General features: G+C 44.5%; 1 protein-coding gene across 3 annotated transcripts in view; it reads right to left on the reverse strand.

Annotated features, from left to right (window-relative positions):
• The window catches only part of pxdn (peroxidasin), a 97,096-nt gene that overhangs the window by 52,342 nt on the left and 31,958 nt on the right, over positions 1–12,796 (reverse strand). For all 3 annotated transcript variants that reach the window (XR_013965357.1, XM_080783217.1, XM_080783218.1), the window contains exons 6-8: positions 10,452–10,523; positions 8,887–9,056; positions 1,515–1,632 (exon numbers count right to left, since the gene is read on the reverse strand). Coding sequence is in view for 2 of the 3 variants with exons in the window: in XM_080783217.1 (XP_080639343.1) it covers positions 1,515–1,632; positions 8,887–9,056; positions 10,452–10,523 (360 nt within the window). In the remaining variant the exon portion in view is untranslated. The remainder of the gene's footprint in view (positions 1–1,514; positions 1,633–8,886; positions 9,057–10,451; positions 10,524–12,796) is intronic.

Consider the following 12,796-nt stretch of genomic DNA (forward strand, 5'->3'; position numbering starts at 1 on the left):
ACACACACACACACATTAAGAGACATGTTCAGAGCATTACTGCCAGGAGGAGCACACACACATTAAGAGACATGTTCAGAGCATTACTGCCAGGAGGAGCACACACACACATTAAGAGACATGTTCAGAGCGTTACTGCCAGGAGGAGCACACACACACACACACACACACACACACACACACACACACACACACACACACACACTAAGAGACATGTTCAGAGCGTTACTGCCAGGAGGAGCACACACACACATTAAGAGACATGTTGAGAACCACTGAGTTATACTAATAAAACACAGTTTCTTAAAATGTCCACCAAATGTTCCCCTATCCACAGAGACCCCCAATTTTGATGTGTTGTTAATTAAACCCAGCTGAGGCCAGAGTAGACTGATGTCAAGGACTCAGAGATAAAATGTTTTGTTAATCTAATCTCTTTGGCGTGTAGATAGGCTTGTAGATAGGCTTCCATAGAATACATGCTGGATACTATGGAATCCAGATGATCAGTCGTGGCGACTGAGAACTTTATTCGATGAGGACTCCATCTAGTCTTGGAAGAAAGGACTCCCCCGACACGTGTAAAAATATGTTTTGGGAACAAAGTATCCATCATGTTAGGTGTAATACTGAGACATCATCAGGGCATAACCTGAAGAAGGTATGTGAATAAACGACTAAACAATCTCTTCTACAATAATGAGCCCTATGGTCCTCTATGACTATATGACTGTCATTAGAGGTGCTCCGATCGGAAATCGGTGAACGGCCGACGATTATTTAAAACACTCCAAATGCCTCGATGGGTGATCTGCAATTTACCCGATCTGGAGAAAACAATCTTTTATACCATTTGACTGGTGTAAAAGATCAATCAGATATAAGTATAATATCGTTTGGAATCTTAGTGACAGGCCTTAACATTCTCCCCTTCTTCCCCACACTCACAGGCACAGTTTTGACCTGGGATTTGACATATAATAATTTTGGAAATATAAAAATGCTCCCCTTAAGCACAAGATCGGATGATCGTGAGAAAAACAATCGATAATCGGGCCCACAAAAACGGATCGGAGCACCTCTATTTGTCATGAACTATGATTATACTGGTCATTGAACCAAAGAGTCTTCTCTTGAGGACAGAGAACAGCAACTTGCAAAGTTTTTTATTATTATGTTTTCAACATACTCAAGGGAACAGTGCTCATGTGCTACCTGTCAAAGTACGGGCTGACACAACACTCTCAGGTTTGGGGTTACTTGTTACTTGTTCCTGAGCCAGATGATCTGAGGTTTGGGGTTACTCACTTGTTCCTGAGCCAGATGATCTGAGGTTTGGGGTTACTCACTTGTTCCTGAGCCAGATGATCTGAGGTTTGGGGTTACTCACTTGTTCCTGAGCCAGATGATCTGAGGTTTGGGGGTTACTCACTTGTTCCTGAGCCAGATGATCTGAGGTTTGGGGTTACTCACTTGTTCCTGAGCCAGATGATCTGAGGTTTGGGGTTACTCACTTGTTCCTGAGCCAGATGATCTGAGGTTTGGGGTTGCCCTCGGCCCTGCAGGTGAAGTAGACGGTGTTCCCCGACGTCACGTCCACGTCCTGGGGCTGCGACGTGATCCTGGGCACCTCTGGAGGGCAGGGAGAGAGAGAGAGAGACACAAGGATGAGACGGACGGTGGAGGATATCTGCTATTCTGCATATCTGCTATTTAAGCAATATTACACGAGAGGGTGTGGTTTAACGTGATTATTGCCACGACAGTATAATGCGGTAAGGAACGAGACGAAGTCGAGTTCCGCAAGCATCACTGATTACAGTATAATAACATGTACAGATACTGGGACGGGTCAAGCAGAGGAAAAGGTAATTACGCAGCGTCCGTGCAGGTCAAAGGTGGCGTTAAGAGGTGATGATATGGCGTTACACAGGAGGGCCCATCTGTCTGATGTTCATTCTTTTTGAGCTTTGTTCATTTTCTCCCGCAAAGGCTCGCATAGAGAGCCAGAGGCCATCTCTGACCAGTCTCTCCCAGGGTGCTGGGCTAGCTGCTGATAAGTAATAATAATGCCTGGGAAGACAGCCAGGCAGCCGAGGACAGACGGCAGACTAAAGCCAACATCAGCTTCCCTCTGCCAAGGATCTCTGTACATTATTATATAGAGGAGACTATTAGGCCTCTCTCTCAGACTGTGTGTGTGTGCGTGTGCGTGTGCGTGTGTGTGTGTGTGCGCGCGCGCACATACTTAGTTTTGAGTAGGAGACAAGTAAGGCCTCCTCAAAAGTAAACCCATGACACAGCTCTTGCCTGACCCCATGAAATGACCGGTGAAATGAAGAGTGTGAGAGTTGGATCATATCATAGTTGCAAATCTCTGGTGAATCACTGTAGCTCCGTGAGGTAACTCTCAAATACATTGAAAAAGGTTTCATTCATAACAATTTAAATGTGAAAATGACCTTTGATCTTGGTGTTCAGGCTCTATTAGCCGGTTCTAAAAAATTGCCTTCTGAAGTTTTCTGGGGAAAAAAACCGTTTTGATGTTGCTATATACAGTAGGCCTGTACTGTACACTTCCCCCCAAAAGACTTTCCGTCCTAAATGGTTTAAGAGCAAAGCGTCACCACACTGGGACAAGCACACAAACCACTACAGTATTGCGGCTTGCTCACTGAACAATGCATCGTGATTTGTGCGGCTTCATTCACAAACTGCACACGTAGTATAACTTACTATTGATGCCTGGAGAGTAGAGAGAGGACAGGAAGGCCACCCGATTACACAGTATGTCTTTGTTCTTGTCCTTTTTAATCCCACGATTTATTTTATTTAACACATTTTTCACCCGGTGCCAATTGCATAAAACTGTAATGCTCTACTGTCACTCTGCCTTAGATGAGAAGTTGAGAACTCAAACTATCCGTACGATACCTGTGCAATATTCGTGAGATTAACCCCGGCTAATACAATCAGATAATTGGGGGGGTATTGAAAACTATAGGAGCACATTTATTATAGCATAGGCTGCTTTGATAGATATTAATTGACAATAATATGTTCAAATAAAATGTATTACGTGAATACGTTCAAATAAAATGTATTAGGTGAAAAAAGTGAAGAAATGCTACTAGGATTAACATGTAGGGCAAGTATAAAATATATAATTTACCTCGAGTTTGAAGATGTTGCTAACAAAAGTACTGTTGTCTTTATGCACCGATACATGTTTTCCTGTAAATTGGTGGGCGTGAATTTCTGTAGTAAGACGCACCCCATAGACTCCGCCCTCGCTCCTCGCAAGAATAAAACCCACGACGTAGAAGAAGAAGAAGAAAGAAGTCCCGCCCCGCTGTCTGGGCCCAACCAATAGCATTCGTCCCGGGGGTTTTAATCGGCCCGCGGATATAGAAAAATGACGGATTTTGAAATCGCAGCAAAAAAAAAAAAGGCTTCATTTACTGGTCTGTATAGAAAACAGCGTCATCACTTTGTCCATTCATTTCTTTTTTTACAGACTATGCTCCAAACAAGCGCACAGACAAAGCTCAGCCTGAAGTCGAAGTGTTAACACTAACATCTCTGTCCAAAATACGGGACCGACCCAAACGAAATGTCCCCTTGAGCCCCATTATCCGTCTCACACCGCCGCACATGAACACACACGCTCACACATCTGCAAGCTCACACAGTGCGCCTGACAATCAAGGGGGGAGAGTTATGCGCTGTAGGGCACGCTGATCCTTCAAAGGCTAACCCCTTGTATATATATATATATATATATTGGAAGTCCCCCCCAACCCCCCCCAAATGGGGCCAATTTAGGGGTCTCCTGGATTAGGACAGGAGGGCGCTCCTCCTGCACACACAAATCACCCGTGTGGGTAATCGTTTGTGTGTGTGTGTGTGTGTGGGGGGGGGGGGGGGGGGGGGGGGGTCAGAATGCACTACTGACCCCATTGGGATGGAACGTGGCTGGGTGATAACTACCGTATATCTTCTGTCAGAGTGGAAACCTCTCATGTCCTAAAAGTGTTACTTTTCAGGATTAGACTTCATAAACAGCAATGGCAGCAGATCTACAAGCTCAACACGCAGCTCAAAACGCAGCGCACAAACGGCGCATTCCGAGCTTGTGGATCTGCTGCTCTTGATGCTTTTGTGTGATATAGTGTGATGAAGTAGGGCGTTCATTTACGAAATTCATGAAAACACACATTTTTGAGGGGCGCTAGCCCCTTCGATGCCCAGATTTCCGTGTATGTGTAAACACAAAAAAAGTGAAGACGCAAATTGTGATTGGCCGGAATAACATTTGTTTAGGATGTGATTGGCTGAGCACGGAATGTGACGTATGATGATAAGAGCGCCCATCACTTCATACGGGCGTGATTTTCTTTTTTTCATATGGCGATAGGAGGCTTCCTCCCGACAGAGACGAGATAGGCAGAGATAGTACATTTACTTAAAGGAACTACAACATAACATGTATTTTAAAACCGTTTTTAATATTTAATATCATATTGTTTATGTACGTACCTCAAAAGTATTTTTTTATGGTTTGTGAGCTTGTTTCAATAGATTTGTATTGAGAGCACCGAAGTCTGACGTCAATATGGGTAGAGCCAAGTCCACAGGTTCATGTACTATTTTTATTTGCATTGTAATCCCCATATGGGGATTTTAGATAGCCTCACATTTAGGGCTGCGAATCTTTAGGTGTCCCACGATTCGATTCGATTCCGATTCTTGGGGTGACGATTCGATTCAAAAACGATCTTTTCGATTTTTCCGATTCTCGATTCAAAAAAGATTTTTTTCGATTCTAAAGCAGTTTATTTTATTTTATTAAAAACAATTAAATCGAATTTTAGCATGATCTACTCCAGTCTTCTGGCATGAAAGCAGAGTACATTTAGTAAAAAGCTTGTATAATTGTAAAGGTTTTATCAACTGAATGATTTAAACACACAAAGGTTAAATCCAAGAGTAAGAACATGTCTCATGTATTTAGCTTGCACAAATTTGAACCAGTACAAAAGTTACAAAATCTCTTCTCACTCAAAACCAGAACAATACATTAGTATTAAAACAGGTGTAAAATAAATACAATTGGCAGGCTTAGCTGGTAGTAAATGCACTATGCAGAAACCCAGGCCATAATGCATTGCATGCACAGGTACATTTGTGAAAGAAAAGAAAATTAAAAAAAAATCGATTTTTGGAAAATGAGAATCGATTCTGAATCGGACAGCATTAGAATCGCGATTCTAACTCGAATCGATTTTTTTTGACAGGCCTACTCACATTGCCTCATAGCCTCAAATTCCCATCGCGGTTGAGCTTCTGCGCCACGAATTACAGGCATCAACCAGTGTGTGAATGAGGCATCGACTATGGAACGCTTTTGACGCAAACCATTCGCCTGCAAGTGTTCCGCATTATCATATTTTTTACTCGTCATATCCCTGGTGTGTAAAGGCCTTTTCACACCGAATTTACCCCCGCACCATTTGCAGCCATCGTGACTAAAAGATACATTTATTGTAGTGTAAAAAAAAGATAAATATAAACACGTCTTTTTGGTTGAAATCAAAATGTTGTTTTTTTTTGGCACGGCACAAGGTCATACAACTAATTGTAAATTAGGGATGAGACAAACTCACACACTCAACTGTCAACAGTCTCTCTCTCTCCCTCTCCCTCTCTCTCTCCCCTACCCCACCCAGTGTACATGTGGCAGACACATGTCAATGCAGCCTGTATGCAGGGGTGGAAACTAACTGTACTTTGTACTTTCCTTGAGTATTTCCAATACTTTTACTTCTACTACTAGTATATTTTTACTCCACTGCATTTATTTGAAAACTTCAATTATACCAGTTACTTTTGACAGGATTTCGATCACCGTTACAAAACATAACCACTTCAGCCCTATACATTTCGGCCATTTGAACATAACCGATCTGCAAGCTCACAATGCGTCACAATGCGACACATTGTGAGCTTGTAGATCGGCTATGTTCAAAAGATTGCTATACTTTTGTGAAAAGGGACCTTCTGCATAATGAGTACTTTCTACTTGTGCTTCATTGAAAACTGTCAGGATGTAGAAGACATTTTTAGAGACTTTTACTATTACTCAAGTACATTTGTAATTTGTAACCTCTCTCTCTCTCTAGTGCTAACGTATGAGCCGTGCACTGGGGAGCGGCGGACCATAAATCTGCGCACCGTTTGCGAGCAGCAGCAGCCGACCCGACCAAAACCGACCCGTGGAACGCCAGACCGTGTGAAATGGCAACCCCTCGGTCTCTCTCCTCCTCCTCTCACCGCCACATGAGTCAAACCTTATACAGCGGCAGGGGGCGGTACATTTGCTGTGGGTAGGATAAATAAATAAAATATCGCGTCGACCAACCCAGGCGCCTCCGCGCGCATGCAGGCCGACGAGGATGCGAGCGAGGGCCCCCGCCCCTCCCCCGCGGGACGCCAGTCATGGGCGCGCCGCCGCCGGGGAGAGATGGCACTTCATCCCACGATGGAGTGTCGCTGTTTTGACAGCTGCTCGGAACCACTGCGCACCGTTTCACCCCGTTTATAAGGGGGGGGGGGAAAGGAAATGAGAGAGAGGGATGGAAGGCGGGAGGGAGGGAGGAGTGGAAAGGCTTCTATCATGTTCTAAAGCAGACATTCTTCTAGTGCCTCGCTACGCAGACGGTGTGTGTGTGTGTGTGTGGTGGGGAGGTGGGTTGCACTGAGCAAGAATGGGCAAGTCGGGGGCCGTCAAATTAGCTGCTGAGGTTTAAAGTGTGGTTGGGTTACAGTCAGCTGCCAACCACCGCCTGCCCGCCCGCCCGCCCAGACAATGGCTTCCAGTGGGAGCAGAGGAAAATGGAGAGGGGACTAAGCTGGTTAGATTTACTGCTACGGGAGCCAACAGCCCGCTATAGGAAATGACTGAAAATCAGCCAGGTTGACTTTAGAGAGAACCGTATCGCTTCTTAACCACTTAGAGACCATTTTGACTGTGGCAATAGTTACCTTGTGGGACGGATTTTGATTTGTGCCAAAGTAGACTTCCCCTTCCCTTTGCCAGGTGAGCTGCACTCCACAGGCCCCTAATTCGCCCCTCCTCAAAGTCTCCCGCTAACTAATAATCCAATTTGAAGATAAATATTATTCCATCCCTCATATATTGTACTCGAGAAAAAGACTAACACGTGGTGAGGGTATTCGCACTATCTCCAGACCCTATAGGCACCACAAGAAACACAATCACCTTAATAAAATGTCGCAATATCTCAATTTAAATGACCCAGAATTCATCCAGGGGAACTTTACTGCATACAATACAAAACCTGGCAAATGACACGGGTTCGAGGGCTCTCTTGTCCACAGACTCCACACACACACAAGCCCCCCAGCCCCCTGCCACTGCACCACACACTCCAATGGAGCGAGCAGATGCTGGAGAGATTGGTGGTCTGAGATTGAACATCGAAGGCCCCAGTAAGAGAGTGCAGAGCTCTGACATTTAAGCCAGGCTAGAGGCCCAGCTGGGTGGGTCAAACAGCTGGTTGCCTGATGAACAACAGATGCAAAACGAGGATATTTTGCATGTGTGTTGATTACGCGCATGCATACAAACAATGTACGCCTTTACACAAGGTGTCTGAACGAGACCTTTTATACCGGTGGTGGAAATGTACTTGAGTACTGTTTTGTTTTTGTTTATATTGCAAGCGGATGACGTTCACTCCGCTCCATTTCAAACAGAGATGTTGTACTTTGACTTACATTTCCAACAACCCAGTGCCAAGACCACTCTGAAGAGTATGTGTATCTCTGCCCGAGGGGTTAAGATCTGGAATGGTCTAACAGAGGAAGTCAAACGCAGTAGTAACTTCTCAAATTTAAAGTGGAATCCATTTGGCCAAATACAGCATATCATAGTGAAAAATGACATTACTCAGTAACAACAATAATGATAATGATCATTGGTAATGATGGTAATGTGAATAACAGCAATAATAATGTGTAATCTAATGGTTAGGTAGTGCTATGTAACTCCTGGTGGATCGCTATGGTGACACGGGGGTGGGTTTGGTGTAGGATTTAATTATCGTATCGGACTTATGTTTTGTGAATCTGTTAACTATGAGTATTACAAATGATGTTGTAAGTAGGATAGGCATTTATAAGCTTTCAGCTTCTGCCTGTTCCTTTTGATCATCTTCATGTTTTGCAACAGCTTCCATTCATTGTTGTAAATATTGTATTTGAAACTGAAGGATGATCAAATAAACTAAACTAAACTTGACTACATTTGTATACTGTACCAATTGTATAATAATGTATAGCCTGTGATTTTTTTCCCCACCCTGATCACCAGGTATTATTATATATTATTTTATTATAATTTAATTTTTCAAAACAGTGTACAGGATTTGTTAAAATGTCGTTTTTATGTGGACACGCCCACCAGTTTATTAAGTATGGCTGGTTTGCTTGGTGGGTTTTGAAATTAAGCCGCACCCCCAGCTGTTATGGTATGATAAAGGGGGAGGGGTTAGGGGAGGGGATGATATTGTGATGTCACTATATTACTGTCTTTTTCATCGGCACGTTTGACTGTCAAGGTTTCAGCCTCCAGGAAGAAACCCTAAATACTAAGGGAAGACATCATTGCACATAACAACCACACCAAGGGGTCTAATGAAGTACTGTCACCTCATATTAAAGACATGAAAAACAACCCTTTTGGTCTTTTAAGCATTATGTTATACTTTTTTTGTATAAATGTAGTGCAAAAACCGTTGAATATATATATATATATATATATATATATATATATATATATATACACATTCTTTCAGAGCGTACCACAGTTGAGCTCCTCTGCGGTGAGCGTGGCCACGGAGCGTCCCTGCAGCCGTCCGGGGTAGTCGCAGGTGGCGGCGGCCTGGGCGTTGCCCGACTCGGCGTACTGCTTCAGCAGGTCGGCCAGCCACAGCAGCTCACAGTCACAGTTCAGAGTGTTGGAGTCCAGGCGCCTGCACACGCACGCACACACACAGTTTAGAGTCCAGGCGCCTGAACGCAAACAAACACCAGGCAAAATAGAATCACACACGTGGGTTTACAGTATATACAGTATGTTGGGAGGAAAGACAGACCCGCCGCTTTAATTGTAGACACTCGCCCGTCATACTATATCACAGCGACACAGCCCTAAAGAGACACCGCCATCACAATGACATAAACACACGGGAGCCACAGACAGACAGACAGGGCGGAAGGGGCGGGAGAGCTGCAGTTTAACTCGCACAAACATATCAAAAGTAGCAGATATACTAGTTTCGAGATTGTCGGTCTGCTACTTTTGCCATTTCTTTGTTCGAATCCTGAAAAGTAACAGTTTCTGACAGTTTCCACCTTGCAGCGACAACATCCCTTTTTTATATAATAAGTGAAAATAGCGAAAATGGCCGATCTACAAGCTCTACGTACTAGTGTAGATATGCTATTTTGCACGACGCCTTTGTACAAGCAAGTATAATCCAGGGTTTACGTGATAATCACACCAATCGAATTAGTCGATTAGTCTTTTGTGTTGATATTCAACAAAAGAATAAACAAATGAAGTCAGTAATTCATTCTAAAAGTGGGTTCCTGCTGTGGGAACTCTGTCTCCGTCCTCTTTTATTACTGATCCAGCTTTTAAGTGTACGACAATGTGTCCATTATCCACGACAAGCCTATTATACGAGAATATTTCATTTTCTTACAAGAGTGTTTCGGCGACACCACCGGCGGTATAGTTGACGATCGCTCATTTACAGTAATACGGTACGAAAATGCATTCGTAATTTTGTCGCGGACACACTGATCGAAACATAATTGATTTTCGAATCGGTGCACTTGAAAAAGCAGCGACGAGCTTCCAAATCTTAACTGAAGTGAAGTGTGCGTCTCATTGGAAGCATCCTGGCCCATGGGTTCTTACAGGGGCCTGGGGCTGGGAGCTACACTGTATAGTTTGTATGATGAAAACAACGGGACCAGGCCAAAATCACTGTTCTTCATCGTCTGTTGACGGGACTGGGGGTGGGGGGGGGAGGTTCTGAGGCTGAGCCAGATAGCACTGTGTCCATACTGCCAGACTGTTAAAAGTCTATTCAAATTTCAGCCCATGACACGGCAATAAAAGACAAACAGCTCCAAAAACACAGAGTCCAAAAACATTATCACGGCGACGTCATCTAATGAGGAAGTACGGACAACAACAATAGGGCTAAAGTTCACATGACAGCACCAAGTGTGAGATCAGTGCAGTGTTGTGCAGTTATGTGGCATTCTCACGCGGTGAGGATTCAGAACCGCCTGCTGTCTACCCCCCTTAATGGCTGCTGCTAGGCTGTTAGGAGTGCCATCCTGTTTTTACTTACAGTCTCTTCATGGACTGTAGATGAGAGAAGGTCCCCAGGACCAGATGGGTGATCCTGTTATTGTGCAAAAACCTACAGAGTCAGGGCAATGGAGGGAGAGAGAGAGAGAGAGAGAGAGAGAGAGAGAGAGAGAGAGACATAGTGAGATCATCATTTCAAAAGCATTGACTCCACTTAACCACTTAGGCGATTGTTTTCATGTCAAATTTGACCCAAGAAACGTTGGAAAAACTAGCAGATGTACAAGTTTGCAACACAGAGCTTGAGCTTGTATTTCTGCTATTTGTTAATAGCCCCCCCCCCCCCCCCCCACCACACACACACACACACACACACACACACACACACACACACCAAATCTCGAGAACTGACATCTACAAGATCACAACGTGTTGTAGATCAGATCAGTAGATGGTCAAATGTTTGCCTATATTCACTACATTCCCAGAATAGGGATGCTAGTGAGATTTCTAGTTCCAAGTCATTTATCATACCATAAACACAGAGACGGAAGGTGAACACACACTCATGTTTTGAGTGGTCCAAACCAGTGGTTTTCAACCCTTTTCAACCACCGTTTGATGAGATTTAGCCTCTCAGACCCAAAACGAAATATCTTGTCGTCGTTGGAGAGGATTTTGTGCACAATTCCATGCTGAATTGATGTTGGTGCCATAGGAGAGATAACGGGCGTTGATGAAGATAACAGTTCTTCTACATTCTCCAATTGTGAAGACTGTAGACGTCATGTAAATTAATTAATGCAGATGTTTAACTTTACTTTTACTTTATTTGTTTATTTGGACAGGACAATGCATATTAATGGACGTCACATGGACGTAAATACACCGGATATAGCAGTTGCTCATTTTCATCCGCAGTCCTCACAGGAAACACAAAACGGAAAAACAGTGGAATACATTTACATAACATTACATAGGGAATACAGCATAGAAAATTGAATACACCTAAAATAATCATAAATGGTTGCAGCTTTGGTTTTCAAGCAACCATTTTTTCAGATTGTATTTAAAAGAGGGAAATGTAGCACAATCCCTTATATGCCGAGGAAGGCCATTCCATGCTACACAACCCTGTACAAACAATAATTTAACTCTTGAGAGTGTAAAATGAAACCAAATGATTTGGTTTCATTGTACGCTCTCAAATGTACAAACTCTGTCATTTAGCTGGGGACCATGCAGGAACCCCCACAAGGTTCACTGATGGTCCCCGGTCTAAATTAAACTCGGTCATTTAGCTGGGGACCACCAGGAACCCCCACAAGGCCCACTGGTGGTCCCCGGTCTAAATTAAACTCTGTCATTTAGCTGGGGACCAGCAGGAACCCCCACAAGGCCCACTGGTGGTCCCCGGTCTAAATTAAACTCTGTCATTTAGCTGGGGACCAGCAGGAACCCCCACAAGGCCCACTGGTGGTCCCCGGTCTAAATTAAACTCGGTCATTTAGCTGGGGACCAGCAGGAACCCCCACAAGGCCCACTGGTGGTCCCCGGTCTAAATTAAACTCTGTCATTTAGCTGGGGACCACCAGGAACCCCCACAAGGCCCACTGGTGGTCCCCAGTCTAAATTAAACTCTGTCATTTAGCTGGGGACCAGCAGGAACCCCCACAAGGCCCACTGGTGGTCCCCGGTCTAAATTAAACTCTGTCATTTAGCTGGGGACCAGCAGGAACCCCCACAAGGCCCACTGGTGGTCCCCGGTCTAAATTAAACTCTGTCATTTAGCTGGGGACCAGCAGGAACCCCCACAAGGCCCACTGGTGGTCCCCAGTCTAAATTAAACTCTGTCATTTAGCTGGGGACCAGCAGGAACCCCCACAAGGCCCACTGGTGGTCCCCAGTCTAAATTAAACTCTGTCATTTAGCTGGGGAACAGCAGGAACCCCCACAAGGCCCACTGGTGGTCCCCGGTCTAAATTAAACTCTGTCATTTAGCTGGGGAACAGCAGGAACCCCCACAAGGCCCACTGGTGGTCCCCGGTCTAAATTAAACTCTGTCATTTAGCTGGGGAACAGCAGGAACCCCCACAAGGCCCACTGGTGGTCCCCAGTCTAAATTAAACTCTGTCATTTAGCTGGGGACCAGCAGGAACCCCCACAAGGCCCACTGGTGGTCCCCAGTCTAAATTAAACTCTGTCATTTAGCTGGGGAACAGCAGGAACCCCCACAAGGCCGGGAGGCCCACTGGTGGTCCCCGGTCTAAATGATTTAATAAACTTTTCGATGTTGGATCTCCAGGCTAATAATAGTGTCCATTTATTTTCTTTCTTTCACATACTTTTGAGGACATGCTTCTTGACAGCGTCATCATTTTGGAT

This window comes from Protomyctophum bolini, assembly GCF_963924005.1.
Source record: "Protomyctophum bolini genome assembly, chromosome: 15".
Lineage (NCBI taxonomy): Eukaryota > Metazoa > Chordata > Actinopteri > Myctophiformes > Myctophidae > Protomyctophum > Protomyctophum bolini.